At 39.0% G+C, this 26,469-nt stretch overlaps 1 protein-coding gene across 1 annotated transcript in view; it reads right to left on the bottom strand.

Annotated features, from left to right (window-relative positions):
* The window catches only part of LOC308086429 (uncharacterized protein), a 48,499-nt gene extending 25,702 nt beyond the window's left edge, over positions 1-22,797 (bottom strand). The window contains exons 1-21 of the mRNA XM_080429951.1: positions 22,702-22,797; positions 21,968-22,303; positions 18,660-18,842; positions 18,456-18,562; positions 17,928-18,019; positions 17,383-17,473; positions 13,760-13,805; positions 12,497-12,805; positions 12,172-12,396; positions 10,620-10,883; positions 10,309-10,390; positions 9,909-9,936; positions 9,412-9,798; positions 8,799-8,890; positions 8,425-8,530; positions 5,977-6,117; positions 5,752-5,797; positions 4,537-4,860; positions 4,212-4,436; positions 3,270-3,533; positions 2,855-3,160 (exon numbers count right to left, since the gene is read on the bottom strand). Coding sequence (XP_080286077.1) covers positions 2,855-3,160; positions 3,270-3,533; positions 4,212-4,436; positions 4,537-4,860; positions 5,752-5,797; positions 5,977-6,117; positions 8,425-8,530; positions 8,799-8,890; positions 9,412-9,798; positions 9,909-9,936; positions 10,309-10,390; positions 10,620-10,883; positions 12,172-12,396; positions 12,497-12,805; positions 13,760-13,805; positions 17,383-17,473; positions 17,928-18,019; positions 18,456-18,562; positions 18,660-18,842; positions 21,968-22,303; positions 22,702-22,756 — 3,709 coding nt within the window. The 5' untranslated portion in view covers positions 22,757-22,797. The remainder of the gene's footprint in view (positions 1-2,854; positions 3,161-3,269; positions 3,534-4,211; positions 4,437-4,536; positions 4,861-5,751; positions 5,798-5,976; positions 6,118-8,424; positions 8,531-8,798; positions 8,891-9,411; positions 9,799-9,908; positions 9,937-10,308; positions 10,391-10,619; positions 10,884-12,171; positions 12,397-12,496; positions 12,806-13,759; positions 13,806-17,382; positions 17,474-17,927; positions 18,020-18,455; positions 18,563-18,659; positions 18,843-21,967; positions 22,304-22,701) is intronic.
* Positions 22,798-26,469: the final 3,672 nt, after the last annotated feature.

Here is a 26,469-nt window from a genome sequence, read left to right as displayed (position 1 = left end):
TATCCTCCAGTACGTGAATGTCTATTAACAGACAACACTTAAACAATACAGACAAAGACACCACCAATTCTTTAAAAAACTACTGAATCGCATTTGCCACACACAACGTACCCCCCAAAACAGATTGCACCATGAAATACTCACTCTGTGGTTGGCTGAAACAGCTAAGAGGCTGCCAGGTTCCCCAAAACTATGGAGATTATCCTCGATTTAATTCAAAATCGCCTGGCCAAGGGGCATCCTCCTCCGTTATCAGCCAAGCACAGCAGAACCTGTCCAATAGTCGAGGCGGGACCTTCAAATGTCCTGGATAAATCTGGATGGGGACTGAGTCAACAGTACGAGACAAATAAGGCAGAGACAATTCAAAGTTTCAAGAAGAATGAGTGTTAATTTGATATCAAATGGAGCTAGAACTTACAATCAACGCATCACAGCACAGAATCGGAACGACCAGCCAGTTATAACTCAAAGGACATACTGACTGACTTCGACTTAAGTACATTCACTCCAAAGGTAACCTCCTTTGTTTACAAACTAGCATAGTAACAATAGAACTGCATACCTAGCCAACACCTTTCTCCTGCAACCCAACCATCAACAAATGGTCAGGAGCCGAGGTGTCTATCACAGGGCATACCACAAGCTTTATTACATTAAAACATAGTTTCTCACAAATGTTTATACTTATATTCCAAATTACTTTGACACTGGTTTGAATGTCACTGGACAATAGCCAACTTCCTCCTCTTGCTGAGCAATACAAGATACAAATAAATTGCCATCAGTAATGTCATGAAATGAAATGCACTGCTGAAACTCAAACATCTTAAACAACTTAGAAATCTTTCTCCAATACAGTACAATTACACACTTAGCTTGTTAAATTATTGATTAAATAATAAATAGGTGATAGTTGGAACAATATAACTGTCATCTTTATAGAGAAGAGATTAAAAGAAAAGAAAGAAAAGAGAAGTAGTTTGCATGACTGTTATGACTCACAGGAGTGTTGTGTAATCTAATTAAGACATATGTAAATAAGAAAGGAGAAGGGAACTAATGTCTAAACAGTGCAGAAAAACTGGTTTTGAGAAATAAGTTGTAATTAATCTGTGTTCTGGTGGGTTTCTTGGGTAAAGGATTCAAGTGTAAATCAAAGACCATGTGACCTTTAGACACAGTACCTGTCCAGGGGGGTGTGAAGCAGACTGACGGGACGGGAGCTTCAACATGGAGTAAAGAGGGATCTCCTCAGTAGGAGGATGAGGAGAGGACAGAGAGTGGTGCTGGACTGTGGAGTAGACACTGTTGATCTGAGAGGAGGGACAATGAGAGGAGGAGTCTTGATGCACCTGCAGGACTGAAGGGTCTGAGCTCCTCCCACTGACCACTGGGACAGATGCCAAGCTCCTCCCACTGACCATAGGGACAGCTGCAGGCTGGTGTGGGACAAAACAGAAAATAAAACAGATGGTTTCAGTGAAATATTATGTCTGTATTATATGTAGTGTTAACATTGAAGACACAGAAATATGCTTTTGCAAAAAAAAAATTGCCAAGTTTCCAATGATCAACTTCATTTGTCTAAATAATAGAGGATATATATAAATGATATCTAAATATTATGAAACATCTCAAATTAAAACAGCAAAATCCAAACAAATAAATACCTCTTGGTCTGAATTTGTCCTTTTCTTCCTGTCAAAACAAAAGACTTAAATAATTTAGTGATGAATGAAATTGCAATAATCTTCGTCTAAGTCTGAAATGGAATCTGCTGTCAAAATCTCATAATTGAAAAGTTCACGTTTGTTATAAAAGTGAGTGTAACATTTTACATTTAACATCACAGTACTGCTTCATTAAAATTAGTACACGCACGCACGCACACACGCACGCTCGCTCGCTCACATGCACACTCACCTGACCCAGAAAACAATGGCGAAAACCAGAATCAGTACAAACAGTGAGACTGCAACTCCAGATATTAGAGCAACTTTGTTGGCTTTGGAGAAACACAATCAAAATGAGGAGAGAAGTTAATGAGCATTTCTGATGGTTGTTTTTCTAAAGTTATTATTGATTACTGTGTGTGGTGTCTAATATTACACCACAACACTTGACAAAAAAGTATTAAAAATCAGTGTTCTTCGCAATTCTAAGCTTAGAGAAACTTGACCTACTCACATAAGTTATCAATAGAGAAGGAAATCAATCAATAATTTATTCAGTATAGTTTAGTTGTGCTTTATGTAGTTTTAAATAATTACATCTAAAACGACATTATACACTTTAGTAGATTTAGTTGTTAGGTTGCAGACTGTACTACAGAATGAATTTTATTACAATTATTCCTTCCAACGACTTCCTCTGTCTACTCACTGTCTATCAGTGGTGTAAACTAACTAATTACATGTATTCAAGTACTGTACTGTAATTTGGAGGTTCTTTTACTTTCCTGGAATATTTCCAATTTGCTATACTTTTAGTTCTACTCTACTATATCTTAGAGACAAATATTGTACTTTTACAGTACAATTATTTGAAAACTTTAGTTAGAGTTACTTTGTGGATTTTGATTGTTATTATAAAACATACATTAACCAATTCAGACATATTTAAACTTTGGCCGATCTACAAGCTCACAACACTTCAAGATGCGAAGCGTTGTGAGCTTGTAGATCTGCTATTTTCAATTTACATTTTAGACATATGATAACTTGTGAAACAGGACATTCTGCATAATGAATACTTTTACTTTTGGTACTTTAAGTATATTTTGATGCTAATACTTTTGTACTTTTACTCAAGTATACTTTTTTCTTAAGTAAAGAAATCTAAGTAGGCCTACTTTTTCCACCACTGCTGTCTATTGTGTTCATGTGCAGCAGCACCTCAGTAGAGTTGTTTTCTCCCAGTGAGTTCCTGGTGTGACAGAAGTACAGTCCAGTGTGGGAGGGCTGCAGAGAGGCCAGAACCAGCACCTGTCCTGACCCTACCTGGACCAGGGAGCTGGAACCAGGAGGCCCAGTCCTCTTGTACCAGGTGTAGTTGTGTACTGGTGGGTTAGCATCACTGCTGCAGGTCAAGTTCACACTGCTGCCCTCTGCTGGACTGTCTGGTGGACTGACCTCCACCGATACATTCACTGGGGCATCTTGATAGAAACATCAAAAAGACAATTAACCTGTGGCTAAGATATTGTTATATTTATATTAGATAATGAATAATGTATTGATTTGCAGCATTAATGTTATTTAACTTACAGAGAACATTAATGGGATGAGGTGATGACATCTGGGATCCATGTTTGTTTGTCCCCTGACAGGTGTACTGTCCAGAGTCTGCAGGAGACACATTGTCCTTTACCAGCTGAGGACCAGTGGAGATAAAGCTGCTTCCTCTGTCTCTGTACCAGGTGTAGTTGTCTACTGGTGGGTTGGCATCACTGCTGCAGGTCAGAGTCACTTTACTGCCCTCAACTACTTCTCCAGGTGGATTCACTGATATTGAGGTCATTTTTGGAGGGTCTATGGAGGCAAGGCAAGTTCATTTTATTTGTATAGCACATTTCAACAGCAAGGCAATTCAATGTGCTTTACACAGAACATCAAGCAAAGGAAACACAATAATAAAAAATAAACAAAAACAAAATATAAGTCAAATAAGTCAAAATGTATAAATAAAGTTACAGTGCAGAGGAGAAAAGAAAAGAGAAATTAAAGGAGGAATGAACATTCCCCCTGGTTGTAGATTTGATTTGAATTTGATATAAACTAGCACCTGTATAAAATATTCAAACCAAATTTACAGTGAAATGTTATCTAGTCTTTGGCAGGTAGGTTAGGTGATATTGTTTTTGTTAAAATAAGTAATAAATACCTCTATATTCTGAAAGTACTCATTGATGATTACTATCAGAATATAATGCTGTAACATTTTAACAAAAATCTTTGTTTTTCATTCTACAATAACTCACCACACAGTGGCGATATGTTTGTTATGATGTGACTTATCTCCCCTCTTGATAAACATAACTTTATATAGGCCTATACAGTATGTATGAGAATATATCAATTAGTATGATTCTTCTTTGAATGTAAGTTGTATTGCTGTTGTAATAATGGAAAGCATGAGAAAATGAAACAGAGAGAAAAGGATTCAGCCAAAGAGAGAGAAAGAGCTCACATGAACTCATATAAACTCACACTGCACATCCAACATCACAGCTTCAGACATCCATGTCTCTTGTCCTTTAACAGCACACTGGTAACTCCCAGCATCCTCTATTTTGAAGTGGAATCTTGGCTTGTATACTTGTCGTCCATTTTTAAACCAGACAATGTTGGGTCTTGGTTTACAAGATGTTTGACAGGTGAGTGTCACCCATGTCCCCTCTGACACAGTGGGAGGAGTCACCTGTACAGACAGTTCTGATCAGAAGAATAAAAACAAGATGGACGTCAGTTGGTGAGATTGAAAGGAAAGATTTGACTTTGATTACATGAAAGGTTAAAAAGTACTCTTGTTTACCTGTTACAGACAAAGATACTATTTGACTGGTCCACGCAGTCTGTTTTGTCACAAACCTGAAGTAATAATCTCTCTCATCACTGTCTTGTATGTTATTGATCCTCAGGGTACATGCCTTGTGTTTATTACCAATGTATTGAATACGACCTTGATTCAGCAGTTGTACAATGGCTTTAGTGTTAGGGTCCTGGGACCACCAGATTGTATCAGTGACAGTGTCCCACACCGGGTAGAAATATGAACAACCAATATCTACTGATGAGCCTCTCATGACACATGGAGATTGATTGGTGAAAGTCACTCCATACTCTCCACTATAAACACCTGTAAAAGACACAACATACTGTAAATAGTTGTCAACAAAAATTTAAATCTTCAGATTGTTTTTTTGTTTTTTTTATCATGTGAGATAATAATTCTGATCTTTTGGCCACATTCTATCTATCTAGTAGATTGTGACTCAACATGATGTCACATAATTCAAAGTAGGTACTTTCCTCTAAATATACATAGAATAGAATATCATTTTATATATATTTGCAATGTTTTCATTGCCCAAAACTATCTATGAGGGGTGAACACACTGTGAATATGAAACCATTTCAAACTGTCCTTACCAGGTACCAAGATCAGAATGTCCAGGATCACACTGATTGTCTTTAGAAACCTCATGGTATCTTGAGGTGAAAACTGACCCCAGCATCAAGTAACTGCAATGAAAGACACACTTCACAACCAACACATGTATTGTACTCTCTGTTCTGTAATAAGATGTAAATACATCTATGGCTATACTGAGTTTCACTAATGCTAATGAAATGGTACAGTAAATGTCAAATATCCAAGCAATATATCAACATTATATTATAAGGTGTGTACTAAAAAACTAAATAGTAATAAGGTAGAGTAGCTCAGTCTCTTTTGAAAGTAAGAGACATCACTTAGCAGCAGATTATCAATGTATTACATTTGTGGGAATAAAGTATATAACATACATAAAGTCATAGAGCCAGTGTGACAGCTTGTGTTGCCACTGCTCACCAGGACTGACATAAAGGCTCAGAGCCTGTTCAGCAGCCTGACGGCCTGGCTGTAGAAACTATCTAGTCTTTAATTTAGTTGTATACATGTATCAGTATAAGATACAATCCTGTCAATGAATATATAAAGTATCATTGTTACTAAGTTACAGTGAGGTAATTCAGACATACTCACTTTTCTCCAGAGCTTGTCTGTCCAGTACGTCTACATTAACAGTCGTCTAGACATACTGATACAGATCAACACACAACAAAAACTAAAAAGGAAGTCACGGTTAAAACCACTAGAATGTATGTTTACTCTTCCTTCTTCCCTCTCTTCACACATTACTTGTACACATTTAGAGTACTGAATGTTTGTGTTCCTGTTAACTAGTAACTATGATGAATTTTAGTTCACTGTTCTCTGTATTAATAGTGTGTTAAAGAAAGCATGCTTTACTTGATGAATGACAAGGTGTTGCTGATGTGATGGCAGAAGGATTGGATCTCTACCCAGTGGCGCGGGAAGGGGAGGGGGGATGTAGGGGCTGCAGCCCCCCTGGTGGTGGGAAGCAAAATATAAGATAAGATCAGGTAATTGCTACAAGAACCAGCACAAATTTGCTTTGAGAGTATCATGGGCATATTGTGTAATCCAACTGACCACATGTGTGCATGTCTGGACAGCGTGCATTTGCAGAACTAAGCTCTTTGCACATGTGGTTAACCACACTGAAGCAGCCGTTAGGTGAGATTAGACATGAGTGTATTTACTGGACTCTGTCTATATTTGACACTTGTCTACTGTCTATCCACACTGAGAGAGAAGGGTGATATAGATATAGAGGTATTATAAATAAATGCTGCAGAAACAACACAGAGGAGAGAGAGAAATATCAGAACTGCTGATTAGAGAACGGAAATAGCTGAACCTGCTTAGCCTAGTTTTGTAAGTATCATTTTGGTGAGACCGAAATGAGTGAGCTGTAGCTTATTAAAAAGTAAACAGGTTGACTTGGAGGATGGAAATAATCGAGGGAATAGCCTATATTGATTGCCTCTGTCCACGCTGGTTGAATTGCCATTGACGGATTATAAATCATGTTTAAGTAAACTTTTATAATGATGGCAAAACACAAAGTGGTACAAACCACAATTACATTTAAAACAACAAAAATAAGGGCTGATATCAGAGCAAGTCTGGTCATTTGATGGGTTTTAAAGGTTTGTGGTAAGTGTTCATGTTTGTGTTCGTGCTCGTGCTCATGGGCTTGGAGGATTCGGAGCTCATTCCTCCATACAGAACATCTTCAACTCTGGGATGTTGGTGGCTTTCCTCCAGTGGTGGAAAAAGTACTAAACATTTTTAACTTAAGTAAAAGTGTCGATAATGCAATGCAGAAATACTCTGTTAAGAAAAAGTCCTGAATAAAACATTTACTTGAGTAAAAGTACAAAAGTATATTGGTATCAAAATATACTTAATGTACCAAAAGTAAAAGCAGTCATTATGCAGAATGTCCCATTTCAAGTTTTCAAACTTTGAAAACTAACGTATACAAATCTTTTGAAAATAGCAGATCTACAAGCTCACGATGCACATTGTGAGCTTGTAGATCGGCTATTTTCAAATGGCCAAAATGTGCATAGTGCTGAAGTGGTTAATGCATGTGTTGTAATAAAAATCAATTAATAATATACAAAGTAACTAGTAACTAAAGTTTTCAAATAATTGTAGTGGAGTAAAAGTACAATATTTGTCTCTGAGATGTAGTGGAGTAGAAGTATTTGAAATTAGAAATACTCAAGTAAAGTACAAATATCTAAAACTTGTACTTAAGTAGAGTACTTGAGTAAATGTATCTACAAGTAAATGTATATACTTAGCCGATCTACAAGTATATACTACAGTATATACTACAAGCAGTATATACTACAAGCTCACAATGCCTCGCTTTGCGAGGCATTGTGAGCTTGTAGATCGGCTATTTTCACAATATTTATCTGTGGAACCAAAAATATAATGCCTCAACTCCTACATTCCAAGTGCTTATCAGGATGGGGAGTCCCTAGTTAAAATATGATTATTTTGGGGGTCATGGCCTGAAAAGGTTGAGAACTACTGCCCTAATCAGGGTCAGATTATGTAAGGCAGTGGCTCTCAATGTTTGGTCCAGGGGGTCCACAACTAAATTAGGAGAGTCATTTTGTAATTTAAATCAAAATGCCAGAAGCCAGAGGGTTAATATAGTATCAAAATCGTTTAAGTTTATTAAAATATTAGATAGCAAAGCGACATATAATATTTACATATACAGTATCTACAATAAATGTAATAAATGTCAATGAATAAAACATTCCTGTGGTAAAAAAAAAAAGAGAGAACATTTTAGAGGAGCCAGTTGACTATAAGCAGAGTATGATTTGCTGGGGGATTCCCCCCCTCTCTGGTCTATAAATCAATCCTTTTGGTTATTAAACTTTTATATCTCCCCCACCCCCACCCAAACCATTGCAAGATAAAATATCTGATAATACATCCTTCTGTTTCAAGCACAAATATTGATGATAAACATTTAGATATATCTGATGAAGTTCTGCCTCTTAAACTCTAGGTGGCAGTAGAATATAATGAAAGAATTAGGTTCAGCATCACATAGTGAAGTCTGAGTTGCAGTTTCTTGCATCGTGTCATTGGGTGACAGAATAATGAGGGTAAATGGAAACTCAACAATAAGAGGCTGGGATGAAACAGAAAACACTTCAGCTGAGATACACAACTGATTGATATTGCCTCAAACTGTATTTCCCATACATACATGCACAGGATTTTCTTCTTTAAAAAATAATTCTATCATGGTTTTACTTTGCTTTGTTTTGCCTTTGGTGTTTTATCCACAGCGGAATAGATTGCAGAGACGTCTTCCTTCACAGTGGAATAGATCACATCTTCATTTCCTGCTTCACCAGACCTGATAAGAACAACACACATCCATTCATACTAATGTAGAGAAGAACTAAGTGCTAATACTAAATTGTATGTATGTATGTATGTATGTATGTATGTATGTATGTATGTATGTATGTATGTATGTATGTATGTATGTATGTATGTATGTATGTATGTATGTATGTATGTAATAATAATCAGGCTAGCATTATATCAGGTTTTCACTGTTTCCAATGCATAGTTGAGCTGTTATAATTCACAATCAAATAAATGTGTTTGTTATAACTTACAGTGTGTGTTGCAGGGCTGTGTTGTGATCTGCAAGGGTCCTGCTGGTCCCTGGTTTGAATGACACTGAACTGTAGTCAACATCTTGCTCTTGCTGAGCAATACAAGATAAAAAGAAATAACAAAAGTGCCATCAGTAATGTCATGAAATGTTGAAACTCAAACATCTTAAACATCTTAAAAATCTTTCTCCAATACGTACAATTACACACATAGCTTGTTAACTTATTTATTAAATAATTAATAGGTGATGGTTGTAACAATATAACTGTCATCTTTGTAGAGAAGAGATTAAAAGAAAAGAAAGAAAAGAGAAGTAGCCTAGTTTGCAAGACTGTTATGAGTCACAGGAGTGTAGTGTAATCTAAATTAGATTACACTACACTCCTGTGACTCATAACAGTCTTGCAAACTAGGCTACTTCTCTTTTATCTACTTCTCTAGATTATCTAATTAAGACATATGTAAATAAGAAAGGAGAAGGGAACTAATTTCTAAACAGTGCAGAAAAACTGGTTTTGATAAATAAATTGTAATTAAACTGTGTTCTGGTGGGTTTCTTGGGTAACGGGTTCAAGTGTAAATCAAAGACCATGTGACCTTTAGACACAGTACCTGTCCAGGGGGGTGTGAAGCAGACTGACGGGACGGGAGCTTCAACATGGAGTAAAGAGGGATCTCCTCAGTAGGAGGATGAGGAGAGGACAGAGAGTGGTGCTGGACTGTGGAGTAGACACTGTTGATCTGAGAGGAGGGACAATGAGAGGAGGAGTCTTGATGCACCTGCAGGACTGAAGGGTCTGAGCTCCTCCCACTGACCACTGGGACAGATGCCAAGCTCCTCCCACTGACCACTGGGACAGATGCCAAGCTCCTCCCACTGACCACTGGGACAGATGCCAAGCTCCTCCCACTAACCATAGGGACAGATGCCAAGCCCCTCCCACTGGCCACTTGGACAGATGCCAAGCCCCTCCCACTGACCATAGGGACAGATGCAGGCTGGTGTGGGACACAACAGAAAGTAACACATCAGATGTTTTCAGTGAAACTTAATGTCTGTATTAGGCTATGTATATAGTGTTAACATAAATATCCAAACAAATAAATACCTCTCTGTCTGAATTTGTCCTTTTCTTCCTGTCAAATCAAAAGACTTAACTTATTATTTAGATAATTTAGTGATGAATGAAATTGCAATAATCTTAGTCTAAGTCTGAAATGGAATCTGCTGTAAAAAGCTCACAATTGAAAAGTTAACGTTTGTTATAAAAGTGGGTGTAACATTTAACATCACAGTATACTGCTTCATTACAATTAGTACACGCACGCACACACACACACACACACACAGACACACGCACGCACGCACGCACGGACGGACGGACGGACGCACTCACACACACACACACACACACACACACACACACACACACACACACACACACACACACACACACACACACACACACATGCACACACATGCACACACATGCATGCACACTCACTCACCTGACCCAGAAAACAATGCCGAAAACCAGAATCAGTACAAACAGTGAAACTGCAACTCCAGATATTAGAGCAACATTGCTGGCTTTGGAGAAACACAATCAAAATGAGGAGAGAAGTTAAAATGTGCATTTCTGATGTTGTTATTATTGATTACTGTGTGTGGTGTCTAATATTACACCAACTTTGGACAACACTGGACACTGTGAAACGAAAAGACGTAAGACAAATTACTTTTGATCATACACTATATATTGTTATGTAAATAAATATTTAAATTGGACTATGACGTTTTTATTTATTCTTTTACTTACAGAGAACATTAATGGAATGAGGTGATGACGTTTGGGATCCATGTTTGTTTGTCACCTGACAGGTGTACTGTCCAGAGTCTGCAGGAGACACATTGTCCTTTACCAGCTGAGGACCAGTGGAGATAAAGCTGCTTCCTCTGTCTCTGTACCAGGTGTAGTTGTCTACTGGTGGGTTGGCATCACTGCTGCAGGTCAGAGTCACTTTACTGCCCTCAACTACTTCTCCTGGTGGATTCACTGATATTGAGGTCATTACTGGAGGGTCTGTAGAGGAATAATGGATATTGATACAATACAATAATTGACATTATTTGCTGTGTTCAAATAATGTCAAAATAATAAAGCAAATGACATATAATTTGATCTAAGTTTAATTAAAAACTCACACTGAACATGAAGAGTGACTTCAGGTGAAGTGACTGTGGTAATGTAGTTCTTTGCCTGACAGGAGTATCTTCCACTGTGACTGGGTTGGATGTTAGAGATGGTCATTATCTTCTTCTGTGTCACTTTAACGTTGTCTTTGAGTAGGAAGAGGCTCTGGATTGGTGGATTTGAACCACTGCTGCTGCAGGTCAAAGTGACTGAGCTTCCTTTCACAACATCTCCTGGTGGACTTGCTGACAAAAAAACATTCTTGGGATCATCTGTTGGGGAAAAAATATATAATAGCTATTATACTTTATTTCACGGCTTGGTTGAATGCTTGATTCTGATTGGTCAGTCATCGGTCATTATTTCTGGATAATGACCGATGAGCTCTATAACGGACCGCTGTCTAATCAGAGACTCAGAGCACCTGCTCATGTCAACCTGCACTGCTTGGTTTTATGCTTTATCCAACATGACAGCCATGTAAACAAACAAACAATGTAATTTACAACTAAACGTTGCTCTCAAGAATGTTTTTGAAAACTTTTGAAGTGAGAAATACGATGCAATAACCGAAAAGTGATTCTATTTGATCCACTGCACTTCCTTGTTTATCGTGGCAACAATGGGGGAATACCAAAACGCTCGCCCCAAAACACAGTCGCTCCAGGGCAAATCCGGCGGTATTACAGGCAAATCGGCGGTATATAGAATGGGAGTGAGTGTGTTATGGGGCGAGTCTTCCGGTTACCTTATGGAATATTGTAATTTGTTTTCCGAGGCAAACTTGTCCGCCCAGCCCAATACTTATGGAATACTTTCATTGCCGTAAGCAAGGAAATACTTTGTTTTGTTGTTACTTTTGGGTCAATTTATTTATTGATTTATTAAGTAGCCGTGTAATAAGCGGGATAATGTTTGAGGAGTTGGTCATTGTTGAAATTTAAAGCCCTTCAGGGTGATTATGTCGGGCTTTAAATTTCAATAATGACCACCTCCTCATACATTATAAAGATACGAGGGACGGGCCGGTCATCGCTGCTTAAAGCTTTAATTGAATATGATTCTTCTTTGAATGTGGTGTTGTATTAATTGAATGCATTAAAGACAGAATGAAACAGAGAGAAAAAGATTCAGACAAAGAGAGAGAAAGAGCTCACAAGAACTCATATGAACTCACACTGCACATTCAACATCACAGCTTCAGACTTCCATCTCTCTTGTCCTTCAACAGCACACTGGTAACTCCCAGCATCCTCTATTTTAGCCTGGAATCTTGGATTGGGTACTCGTTGTCCATCTTTAAACCAGACAATGTTGGGTCTTGGTTTACAAGATATTTGACAGTAGAGTTTCACCCATGACCCCTCTGACACAGTGGGAGGAGTCACCTGTGCATACAGTTCTGATCAGAAGAATAAAAACAAGATGGATGTCAGTTGGTGAGATTGTCAGGAAAGATTTTACTTTGATTACACTAAGGTTAAAAAAGTACTCTTGTTTACCTGTTACAGACAAAGATACTGTTTGACTACTAAATGCATCACGTGATGTCCAAAACCTGAAGTAATAACCTCCCTTATCACTGTCTTGTATGTTATTGATCCTCAGGGTACAATCGTGGAGTTTATTACCAATGTATTGAATACGACCTTGATGAGATAGTACAATGCCATTGTTGTTGTACCAGTATTTAGAAGTGACAGTGTGATCCCATGGGTAGTCATATGAACAACGAATAGCTACTGCTGAGCCTCTCTTGGCACATGGAGATGGATTTGTGAAGGTCACTCCATACCCACCACTACAAACACCTGTAAAAGACAAACAAATAAACATCTGTCAACAAAAATGTCTTCAGATTGTTATTTTTATCATATGACATAACAAATATGACCTTCTGGCCTCATTCCATTGATCGTGATAACATGACATGTCAAATAGTTGAAAGTAGATATTTTCCTCAATATGATAATTTATCTAATATAATATAATGGAATAAAATCTTTGATTTTTGTTTATCTGTACATTAACTACAACATTTAACTATGTGTTGGACACAGATTTTTTAACTTTTACTTTGCAGTTTGGCAGTCATTTAGTAAATCTATGACAGGTGAACACACTGTGAATATGAAACCATTATAAACTCTTCTTACCAGGTACCAAGATCAGAATGTCCAGGATCACACTGATTGTCTTTACAAACCTCATGGTATCTTGAGGTGAAAACTGACCCCAGCATCAAGGAGCTGCAATGAAAGACACACTTCACAACCAACACATGTACTGTACTCTCTGTTCTGTAATAAACTGTCAGTAAATCTATGACTATACTGACTCTCACCAATGTTAATGAAATGGTACGGTAAATGACAAATATCCAAGCAATATATCAACATTATACTAGAAGGTCTGTGCTCAAAAAACTAAATAGATATAAGGTAGAGTAGCTCAGTCTCTTGTGCAAGTAAGAGACATCACCTTTTAGCAGATTATCAATGTATTACATTTGTGGGAATAAAGTATATAACATACATAAAGTCATAGAGCCAGTGTGACGGCTTGTGTAGCCACTGCTCACCAGGACTGACATAAAGGCTCAGAGCCTGTTCAGCAGCCTGACGGCCTGGCTGTAGAAACTATATTAGTCTTTTAATTTAGTTACATGTATCATAAGATGCATGTATATAAGATACAATCCTATCAATGGATATATAAAGTATCATTATTACTAAGTTACAGTGAGATAATTCAGACATACTCACTTGTCTCCAGAGCTTGTCTGTCCAGTACGTCTACACTAACAGTCATCTAGACATAATGATAACCAGAACAACACGCAACCAAAACTAAAAACTAAAAAGGAAGTCAAGGTTAAAACCACTAGAATGTGATGTTTACTCTTCCTTCCTCCCTCTCTTCACACATTACTTATACACATTAGAGTACTGAATGTTTGTGTTACTGTTAACTAGTAACTATGATGACTTTTAGTTCACTGTTCTCTGGATTAATAATGTGTTAAAGAAAGCATGCTTTACAAGGTGTTGCTGATGCGATGGCAGAAGGATTGGATCTCTACCCCACTCTAACCCAGAGACAACTAGAAAAAGTGCTCCCCGGAGCACAGGTCTCCGCCAGGTCAGGTAGGTTATTGTGGCCTCCTGGTGGCGCTATAATAGGCCAATGTGAAAAGGGTGCCATTTCTTCTTAGGCCTTGCATGGCAATCGGACACTGCATTCATGATTTGAGGCATGTTGTTCAAAAATTTGTTTTGCTAAATTAGACCTGCTGGTGGCACTATAACAGGCCAATGTTAAAAGGGTGATATTTGCTCCTCAACATAGTGAGAATGTGCGTGCAAAGTTTGACCACAATCGGACGCTGCGTTCATGATTTGTGGCATGTTGTTCAAAACATGCCACTACTGCAAACTTTAGATGTCAATCTTAGCCAATCAGGATGGAATATGAAAAATCAAACACATCTGTATTGATCACATGACTATAGAGATCATGTGTACCGATGTGCGTGAAATTTGGATAAAATCGGAAGGAGTAATATAAAAAAAATTGTTTTACATAAGTCGGCCTCCTTGACCTTTATGGAGTGCGCTTACAAAGTTTTACACAGATCGGTGCAGTTATAGGTAAAAACACGAATTGGCCTGTTATAGCGCCACCATGAGGCTGATTTGAAAATGTTCAAGTGGCATTTCTTCCTGGGCATAGTGGAAATATGCGTGGAAAATTTCAAGGAAATTGCATGTTGTGTTCATGATTTGAGGCATTTTGTTCAAAACGGAGCACTCCTACAAACTTTGGAAGACATTTTTAGCCAATCAGGATGGAATATGAAAAATGTGAAAGACACATTTCGTTTAATGACTATAGAGATACTGTGTACCGATTTGCGGGATTTTTGGACAAAATCTGTAGGAGTACTGTCAAAAAATATGTTTTGCACAAATCGGCCTTCTGATGGCGCTATAAAATGCCCATGTGAAACATTTGGGGCAGAGGTTCTGCTGTGGTATCCAGGGAGTGTGTGTGCACAGTTTCACTGTGAGCAAGCCAACGGTGCCGGAGATTAGCTGTACACAGACAGAATGACGGAGACACGGACGGACGGACAGGGGGTAAAACATACTCTCTCGCCATGCCTTTCGGCCTGGCGGAGACAACTACCAATCTCTCAGGATCCACGTAGAAACAGTGTAGGATCAACAGGACTTCATGTGACCAGCCTGTTACTTCTGTCATTTATGATATATCTATGATGTATGATTCCAAATTTAGGCAAGGTTTCAGCCTAAGAGCCACACTGACTTCAATTATAAAATTAAAGTCAAATATTTCAAAACCTACAAAAAACATGAAAACAAATGGAGGTATTTCCATTAAAGAATGATGAATAAAAAAAAACATGCTTATCTGTGTATGAGATGCACATTTGCTTTGAGAGTATCATGGGCAAATTGTGTAATCCAACTGACATGTGTGCATGTCTGAACAGCGTGCATTTGCAGAGCTAAGCTCTTTGCACATGTGGTTAACCACACTGAAGCAGCTGTTAGGTTAGATTAGACATGAGTTCAGAGGAGTTTGAAACAGAGTGTATTTACTGGACTACTGTATATTTGACACTTGTCTACTGTCTATCCACACTGAGAGAGAAGGGTGATATAGATATAGAGGTATTATAAATAAATGCTGCAGAAACAACACAGAGGAGAGAGAGAAATATTAGATTGGCTGTTTAGAGAACGGAAATAGCTGAACCTGCTTAGCATAGTTTTGTAAGTATCATTTTGGTGTGACAGAAATGAGTGAGCTGTAGCTTATTGAAAAGTAAACAGGTTGATTTGGAGGATGGAAATAATCGAGGGAATAGCCTATATTGTGTGCCTCTGTCCACGCTGGTTGAATTGCCATCAACAGATTATAAATTATGTTTAAATAAACTTTTATAATGATGGCAAAACACAAAGTGGTACAAACCACAATTACATTTAAAGCAACAAAAACAAGGGCTGATAACAGAGCAAGTCTGGTCAATCGGGTTTAAAGGTTTGTGGTAAGTGTTGATCAGTGGTGCACATGGGCTTGGAGGAATTGGAGCTCATTCCTCCATACAGAACATCTTCAACTCTGGGATGTTGGTGGCTTTCCTCACATGAACTGCTCACTTCAGGTGCTTCCACAACATTTATATTGGATTCAGGTCAGGACTTTGACTTGGCCATTACAAGATATTAACTTTATTCTTCTTTGTTCCATCAGTAATGATGTGGTGATGGAATTACTCTCCCAGGGTGAAAGTGAATACAGTATGTGCAGTGTTAGAGAACACCCTCAGGCCTGACTCCTCCCCCAACCAATAACCTAATCCAGGGGTTCACAACCTGTGGGTCCAGAAGCCCAGGGGGGTCCCCACATGATTTTGAGGGGGTCCCCAGATGACAGTAAAGTGGCAATTTAAGGGCTTTTAAGGCCTTTTTAATACCTCAAAAAGAAAGAAAAGAAAAATAACATTGCTGCATCAAAAGTAATCAACAAACTGTATGATAGAAACTAGTCAAACATAGGCCAAATTGTCAAACATGTTGAAAATAGCCGATCTACAAGCTCACAACCTCGCAAAGAGAGGCATTGTGAGCTTGTACATCGGCTATTTTCACAATATTTATCTGTGGAACTGACTGTCAAAGTCAAGGTCTTTATTAATGTCCCAGAAGTATCCAAATCGTTTAAGTTTATTAAAATATTAGATAGCAAAGCGACATATAATATTTACATATACAGTATCTACAATAAATGTAATACATGTCAATGAATAAAACATTCCTGTGGTAAAAAAAAAGAAGAACAAAAAAAAAGAGAACATTTTAGAGGAGCCAGTTGACTAGAAGCAGAGTATGATTTGCTGGGGGATTCCCCCCCTCTCTGGTCTATAAATCAATCCTTTTGGTTATTAAACTTTTATATCTCCCCCCCCCCCCACCCAAACCCATTACAAAATAAAATATCTGGCAATACATACATCCTTCTGTTTCATACACAAGCACAAATATTGATGATATTTAGATATATCTGATGAAGTTCTGCCTCTTAAACTGTAGATGGCAGTAGAATATAATGAAAGAATTAGGTTCAGCGTCACATAGTCTGAGTTGCAGTTTCTTGCATTGTGTCATTGGGTGACAGAATAATGAGGAGAAATAGAAACTCAACAACAACTAGACACTGGGATGAAACAGAAAACACTTCAGCTGAGACACACAACTGATTGATATTGCCTCAAACTGTATTTCCCATACACACATGCACAGGATTTTCTTCTTTAAAAAAAAAAAATCTATCATGGTTTTACTTTGCTTTGTTTTGCCTTTGGTGTTTTATCCACAGCGGAATAGATTGCAGAGACGTCTTCCTTCACAGTGGAATAGATCGCATCTTCATTTCCTGCTTCACCAGACCTGAGAAGAACAATACACAGCCATTCATACTAATGTAGAGAAGAACTAAGTGCTAATACTAAATTGTGTGTGTGTGTGTGTGTGTGTGTGTGTGTGTGTGCGTGCGTGCGTGTATTTATTATTAATATTATTGTTAACTACACATGTAACCCTAATGGAAGGAAGCTTCTGTAAAGCACAACTTCTCTATATGGTCTTATTTAAAATACTGGAAATGCATCTGGATTTGTGCATTATATTAGCCTAGCTCAAGACCATAGACCCCGCCCACTCCACTGAGTTAACTGCTTGGTAGCCTCGATCTCCAGGCTTTTATTGTTTAGTTTTGCTAAAAAATAACTGCTTCGTGAAGCTTCAGTCTGATAATCAGGCTAGCATTATATCAGAATTTCACTGTTTCCAATGCATAGTTGAGCTGTTATAATTCACAATCAAATACATTTTTATAACTTACAGTGTGTGTTGCAGGGCTATGTTGTTGTCTGCAAGGGTCCTGCTGGTCCCTGGGTTGAATGTCACTGAAGAATAGTCAACATCTTGCTCTTGCTGAGCAATACAATATAAAAAGAAATAACAAAAGTGCCATCAGTAATGTAATGAAATGCAATGCTGAAACTCAAACAGCTTAAACATCTTAAAAAATCGTTCTCAAATACAGTACAATTACACACTTAGCCTGTTAACTTATATATTAAATAATTAATAGGTGATCGTTGGAACAATATAACTGTCATCTTTGTAGAGAAGAGATTAAAAGAAAAGAAAGAAAATTGAAGTAGTTTGCAAGACTTATGAGTCACAGGAGTGTAGTGTAATCTAATTAAGACATATGTAAATAAGAAAGGAGAAGGGAACTAATTTCTAAACAGCGCAGAAAAACTGGTTTTGAGAAATAAATTGTAATCAAACAGTGTTCTGGTGGGTCTCTTGGGTAAAGGATTCAAGTGTAAATCAAAGACCATGTGACCTTTAGACACAGTACCTGTCCAGGGGGGTGTGAAGCAGACTGACGGGACGGGAGCTTCAACATGGAGTAAAGAGGGATCTCCTCAGTAGGAGGATGAGGAGAGGACAGAGAGTGGTGCTGGACTGTGGAGTAGACACTGTTGATCTGAGAGGAGGGACAATGAGAGGAGGAGTCTTGATGCACCTGCAGGACTGAAGGGTCTGAGCTCCTCCCACTGACCACTGGGACCGATGCCAAGACCCTCCCACTCACCACTGGGACTGATGCCAAGCTCCTCCCACTGACCACTGGGACAGATGCCAAGCCCCTCCCACTGACCACTGGGACAGACGCCAAGCTCCTCCCACTGACCATTGGGACAGACGCCAAGCTCCTCCCACTGACCACTGGAACAGACGCAGGCTGGTGTGGGACGCAACAGGAAGTAAAATATCAGAGAAACATTTTTTTTAAAATTTTTATCCCTCGATTTTTGTAACCCTTTTTTCACCCGGTGCCAATTTGCTAAGTGATCCTGGGCACTACACTCCCCCCACCAGCCTAGGGAGGCCAGGGCCGAGCTCATGCCTCCTTCAATGCATGAGAGCCAACTGACCTTCTTGTCACCTGACAGGAGGGAGTTTCCCTGGTTGGACGTAGCGCGTGGAAGGAACACGTTATTCCAACCAGTTCCCTTCCCCTCCATCAGGCGCCCCGGCTGACCAGGGGGAGGCAGTATAGTGACCAGGATTACTACATGTTTTTGTGAGGGTATTAACTACCCTAGGAGACACGGGGAGAACATGCAAACTCCACACAGAGTAGGCCCTTTCGCCAACCCCACCTAGGGTATGGGCGCTGATGACGCGGAGGAGAAGACACGCCCCCCGCGCCCACAGCGTCCCCGGCGGGAATCGAACCCAGGAAACATTTTGAATTAAAGAACAGATGGCTGTGTGATTTGAGTGATAGCTGTTAGACATGTGTTTATATTATGTAGTGTTAACACTTAATGCAACACTAGGTAACTTTTTTTGTGAATACATTTTTAGTTTGACAAATCTGTATGGTAATACTACAATAGAACTAACACAACTGCAGTGGTTGTATTTGGTCTCCCTGCTCTTCTATTTAGAAATTCCTAAGGTCCACTGCTGGATGGCAACTGGTACTGCCTGAGGCAAGCAGGCTCAGTGGTAAAACAGTCAGTGCTTGCACAGTGGCCTGGGTACAAATCCCCAGTACAAGTTACATAGTGCAGCTTCAAGATACTGAAATTATATTTTCTTCCTTAATTATTGTTGGTAAGTTTCCTTTTTTTTTTAAATAGAAATAATATACATGATATATAAATAGTATGAAAAATCTCAATTCAATACATGGAAGAAAAGTAAAATAATACCTCTTTGTTTGCATTTGTCATTTTCTTCCTGTTAAAACAAAACATTTAACTCATTATTTACATCATTTAGTGATCAATGAAATGACAGTAGTCTTAGTTTAAGTCTTGACATAAAATCTGCTGTCAAAAGCTCACATGTGAAAAGTTCATGTTTAGTATGAAAGTGCGTGTAACATTTACCATCACAGTATCTATGCTGCTTTATTAAAATTAGCACGCACGCACACACACACACGCACAAACGCACTCACTCACCTGACGCAGCAAACAATGATGAAAGCCAAAATCAGCACAAAGAGTGAAACTCCAACTCCAGATATTAGAGCAACATTGTTGGCTTTGGAGAAACAATAAAAATGAGGAGAACGGTTAAAATGTGCAGTTCTTCTTGGTGTCCTTTTCTAAAGTTATTCTTGATTTGTGAATAATATGCAAGAATTTAATGAGGCTAGAAATGACATCTGCTCGGACCATAAAATTATAATCAGAGATGATGAAATAAAATTCTGGGAAAAAGAGGTTCATGCTCAAAAGATGTTTAACATTTAATTATAATTTAATTTTAATAAAGAATCATGTACATCCTATACTGGTAGATGGTTGGCCATTTATTTAAAAAAAGTGAACTAATGTCTATAGTATCCATAGCTATTATTTCGTAAAGTATACTATAGCTTGGAATATACATAAATATATATATATATATATATATATATATATATATATATATATATATATATATATATATATATATATATATATATATATATATATATATATATATATATATATATTATAAATCATACATTTAGTTTAAAATTCAAAATTATATACAAGACACTAAAGTCATCAATTTAATTCAATCTTAGTTAAATTAGAAACTCACAGTAAACATGAAGAGTGACTTCAGATGTCTTGTATATCTTGTCTATTATCTTGTAATAGATAATTCTATGTACATTCATTCATAATGAGGCTAAAGTTGCATGTAGATTCAACAAGTAAACAATTCTATATTTAAAGTGCAGCAGTAACAACTAACTAATCATTAATGCTTTGAATATGTGGTGACCAACTTTGGTCTAAATAATTAAAAAACTGCACAGAAAAGTCATGAATTGAATGCATTCTTTTCTGCAAGTTTCGAGAACAATAAACGTGACCATACTCACATTGAACTTCAAGAGGTACTGGATCAGACATGGTTGCGTTGATGTCATTGTGAGCCTGACAGCTGTACTGTCCTCTGTGCTGTTTCTGGATGTTAGAGATGGTGTGACTCTGTGCTGATGTCACAAACCTCTGGTCTCTGTACAGTTTGTATTGTTCTGCTTTTACTTCGGGGTTGGCTTCACTATGGCAGGTGAAAGTGACTGAATCTCCTTCAAGAACATATGATGGGCTGATGATCAAAGTAACTTTCTTTGGACCATCTGCAGGAGGAAAATGGAGTTGTGACATTAGAAAAAATCTCAGTGTAATATTCAAGAGTATTGTTCAGTTATCAAACAGAGAAGCACAAGGTCATGAGTTGACCCTGCACACATTGATGAGAATAGACTTAGGTTGTTGTATAGATCCAAGACAACCCCTAAACATCCGACCACCCTACTGTTATGTCCAGCTTAAAAACACTCCAGAAAGGTATAATAAATGACCTATTTCAGACACTATTGTTACTGTAGATAATATAAATATTCTGGATTTCAAAGCATAATATAATTCTTCTTTGAATGTGCTGTTGAATTAATGGAATGGAAACAAGATAGAATGAAACAGAGAGAAAAAGACATGAACTCATATAAACTCACACTGCACATCCATCATCACAGCTTCAGACTTCCATGTCTCTTGTCCTTCAATAGCACACTGGTAACTCCCACCATCCTTTATTGTGGCCTGGAATTCTGGGCTGGCCGCCCAGGATGCTGATTGTCCATCTTTAAACCAGACAATGTTGGGTCTTTGTTTACAAGATGTTTGACAGGTGAGTGTCACCCATGACCCCTCTGACACAGTGGGAGGAGTCACCTGTACAGACAGTTCTGATCAGAAGAATAAAAACAAGATGGATGTCAGTTGGTGAGATTGACAGGAAAGATTTAACTGTGATTACATGAAAGGTTAAAAAAGTACTCTTGTTTACCTGCTGTAACAGACAAAGATACTGATGTACTGGTCCAATTATCATGTGTTGTCACAAACCTGAAGTGATAATTATCCTCATCACTGTCGTCAACGTTATTGATCCTCAGGGCACAATTATTCAGTTTATCACCAATGTATTGAACATGACCTGGATAAGGTTGAGAGTGAGACTGAGAGCCATGGAGAAATATTTGATTGTTCTTGTACCAGAATGTATCAGTGACAGTGCGACCCACTGGGTATTCATATGAACAACCAATATCTACTGATGACCCTCTCATGACACATGGCGAGTAATTGGTGAAGCTCACTCTCCACTCACCACTACAAACACCTGTAAAAGACAAATAAATAAACAGCTGTCAACAGAAATGTCAATCTTCAGATTATTCTTTTCTATCAGAGATAATAATTCTGACCTTCTAGCCTCATTCTGTTGGTCCACTAGATCGTGATAATATGACATGATGTCAATTAGTTGAAAGTAGATATAATACAATACAATACAATACAATACAATACAATACAATACAATACAATACAATACAATACAATACAATACAATACAATACAATACAATACAATATTATATTTACCTCAATATTTGTACATGTATATGTTCATTACCCACATTTAACTATGTGTTGTACACAGTATTTGATTTGTACTTTGAAATGATTTTATATGCACAGTGTGTTCGCCCCTCATAGATCTACAAAATTACTTCCTTACCAGGTACCAAGATCAGAATGTCCAGGATCACACTGATTGTCTTTAGAAACCTCATGGTATCTTGAGGTGAAAACTGACCCCAGCATCAAGTAACTGCAATGAAAGACTGTCAATAAGCTGTCAATAAATCTATCAATCTATTAATAACACTACTATATGATATAACATCTTGTTTCATTGAAAGTTGGTATTTTATTTTATTTTTTGATCACCCCTTCACTCATATCTCTGAATGGTTTGAAGTGAAAGTGATCTCATGCTACCTCATAAAACATGAATAAGATACAATCCTGTCAGTGAATATATAAAGTATAATTGTTTCTAAGTTACAGTGAGGTAATTCAGACGTACTCACTTGTCTCCAGAGCTTGTCTGTCCAGTACGTCTACATTAACAGTCATCTAGACATACTGATAACCAGATCAACAACACGCACCCAAAACTAAAAAGAGAAGTCAAGGTCAAAACCACTAGAATGTGTTGTTTACTCCCTTCCTTAAGTTCCTTCCTCCCCACACATTACTTACATTACTTGTACAGTTTAGAATACAGCACATAAATATTAAAGGTAGGGTAAGTGTTAAAATAAGTGTTAAAAGGCTCTATATTCTGATAGTACTTACTGCTATAGAGTATTTGTTCAGTAACACGAGTCTCTCTGTCTCCCCAGCTCTTTAAGACAATGCATTTTCTGGTCAGGATATCAATTTGATAAAATCAGGAGAGAGAACTCACAACGGATACAGAATAAACAAGTGAAATTTGAAGTCATGACACAAAGAAATGAGTAGACACATTTGGAACTGGAGCACTATCAAATGTAAGCGGATAAATGGGTACTCTTGAGTCTTCCCTGATTGGCTGAAAATTGGCAACCCACCTGAAAAGGTATTTTCTGTTTATTAACTTACCCCAGTGGTTACCGGATTATTTTGGGAGGTCCCCAGATGATTAGCATAGTTCTATGGAACTGAGTCAAACTAAATGTAATGCCTATAATTCCAAGTGCTTGTCAGGGTGGGGGGTCCCCAGTTAAAATATGATTATTTTGGGGGGTTGTAGCCTGTCAAATATGGGAACCCTTGACTTACCCTACCTTTTATCTACTGCTGAATTTTAGTTTATTATTTAGTTTACTCTTTAGTAATAGTGTGTTAAAGAAATCATGCTGTACTGCATGAAGTACAAGCTGCTACTGATGTGATGGCAGAAGGCCGGGATCCCCACTCTAACTCAGAGACAACCGGCAAGAACTTAAAAAAGGAGAATAAGGAGGGAAAAGACTATTACAAAAACAGGGTCAGATCAGGAAATTGTAACAATGATCAGTATAATGTGTACTATAAAAATAAAGTAAATGATCGTGAAATGTATGATGTTGATGAAGCCTAATTGTGAAACATGCTTATCTTTATAAGAAATTGCTTATTGCTATATGACAGTATTCTAGGCAGATGCGTGAAGGGCAACTAGACAGGATGTGGGCATGTCTGAACAGAGTCCATTTGCAGAGCTAAGCTCTTTGCCAATGTGGTTAAGCACACTGAACCAAGAAGCAGGGTGTGTTTATCGGAGTCTGTCCATATATGAGCTCTAGCCACACTGAGCGATTGATGAATTATTAATATTGTTTTTGTCACGATCTGCCCCTGTTCTGGCTGCCCTGACTGACTGGTTCCACCTGGGCAACCCAGCTGTAGACTGTTGTGTACAGTAATTGGACTTGGAAGTGTATTTAAGGAGTCTTCCATGAGTTAGTTTGCTGTATCATTGTCTCTTGTTCGTTTGCTGCGATGTTGAGCGGCAGTGAATTTTATTTTTTCTCTATGGGTCCAGTCTCTCACGTGGTGTTCCTGTTCCCCGTCTGGTGGTCCTGTGTGTCAGGGTCGTCTGTAATTACGTTCCTGGTCTGTCTGAGTCTGTGTCAGAGTTGGGCCCTGCAGGGTCCAGCGACGACGAGACGTCAGCAACCTGGTTGTTTCCCCCTGGGGTGACTGCATCCTGGTTCGTTGCTGGAGGCGGTGTTCCTGAAGGAGTGTCCTTCCCGGGTCTGGCTGTGTGAGTGACGTCGTGGACTCGTCGCTGCCCTGCGTCTTGTGACTTCCCTGGAGGTCCTCACGCCCACCCTGCTGATTGTGCCCTGGTCCTCCTGTGTCCTGCGACGTGAGTTCCTACTGCTGCCCATGTGTTCCTGAGATCTCCACTGCCCAGCGCCGCCTCGATGAGTGGTAACGTTTCGCAGGTCCTTCATTCGCCCTCGCCAGTGCCGATGCCAAGGGTCCCTGAATGGTGGGCCGTTTCTCGGTTGCAGTCTGCCCGGGTAGTGACGCAGTGCCCCGCGGTCCAGTGACACCGAGGCGCCTTTCCTGCTCCAGTGTGTGCCAGAGCCCTTGCAGTCCTCCTCCTTGCTGCTTTCTCCTCCCTGCCTACTCCCGTGTGACGTTTTGGTCTTGGCGCCCGTCTGAGTGACCCGGGTGGCCAACCTGCAGGTCATTCGCCAGAGGGGATTTTCGCCCAGCATCACTCCGTAGATTCATATGCCACGGCTGTCAACTTGGGGTTGGTTTCCTGTCAGCGCTGCCAAAGTCTTCGGGCCGGCCGGCGTGCCGCGCCTACGTCTTCCAGGGGTGTTGGCGTTCAGGTCTGCACCTTCCCCTGCTGCATGTGCCCTCTGCTCCACCCTGTGCCATAGTCCTTGCAGTCCTTGCTTGTTTAGGCTATTCCTTCCGTTTTCAGGACTTTTGGGACTCTGTTTGACATTGACATCAATGACTAAGCCCTTTCAAAAGAAATCCAAAGTTATTAACAGCAACAATTCACACAACGGCTACGGGCCCCCTAGAGCTCTTGGGCCCCTGGGTCTTGGCTCGGTAGGCTGTGAGGTAATCCACCCCATATCACATGGAGGGAATGGAATGCTTTTCATTTCAACCCTGGACCATTAGGCCTACTACACGTTCTATCTATTTCCCCTCTGTGCTTGTCGCTCTTAGAATTAGGTTTACAATGTGACAGGTAGCCTACAATAACGGTTGGAAAGTTAAATAATCATTTCCACATGTGCAATCGTGAAAGTCGTGCATAACGGTCACACCGACTTGTGTAATGCTGCCAGTTATGACTGAATGTGTAAAACCAGGCGAACATGCAGATTTTAGCTGGCGAAAATAATGTGCCTGCTTATTTCTGTCCTTGTGTGTTCCATGCAAGCATTTGTTTTTTTTCGTATTTTCACGCCTCATTCGGCAAAGTTGGTTGCATGGTTAAACATAACCACTTCTCTCTTTCGCATGCAGCCTAAAGGAAATGAATCAGCATGTGTAGCAGGATGAGCGTTGTCTCTCACTCTGCCCATGGCCCATCCTCCTCCCACTCGTCAGTGGGCTGATTACTTGCAGTATTTACCCAGTAGTACACTCTCAGCCCTCGTTAAGGCGTCTCCTCTCATTTATGTGCGTGTCCTCAGACCGTTTCTTCAAACAAAGCTGGCCCGTTGGGCTTCAGTTGTGTTTGTTCACTATGCATCAGCACAGTCCCTGTCTGGGTATAGTTTAATGTTTCATGCTTGCATGAAACACACAAAGACAGAAATAAGCAGGTGGTTACTACATCTGTATATAGTATATTAATACTCTGTGTAGGCTACTGCTGAGTCCTAAATCCTTGAGATTGGATGGGATTATTGTGTTGAAAGGGGAACTACAGTCATTGAATAATAACCTCACATAACTGTCTTTCTTCTTCCTGTCATCTACGCGGACATAGTGT

This window comes from Gymnoscopelus braueri (assembly GCF_963280865.1).
Source record: "Gymnoscopelus braueri genome assembly, chromosome: 6".
Classification (NCBI taxonomy): domain Eukaryota; kingdom Metazoa; phylum Chordata; class Actinopteri; order Myctophiformes; family Myctophidae; genus Gymnoscopelus; species Gymnoscopelus braueri.
Note: the sequence above shows the minus strand (reverse complement) of the source record. Positions and strands in the feature narration are given on the sequence as shown.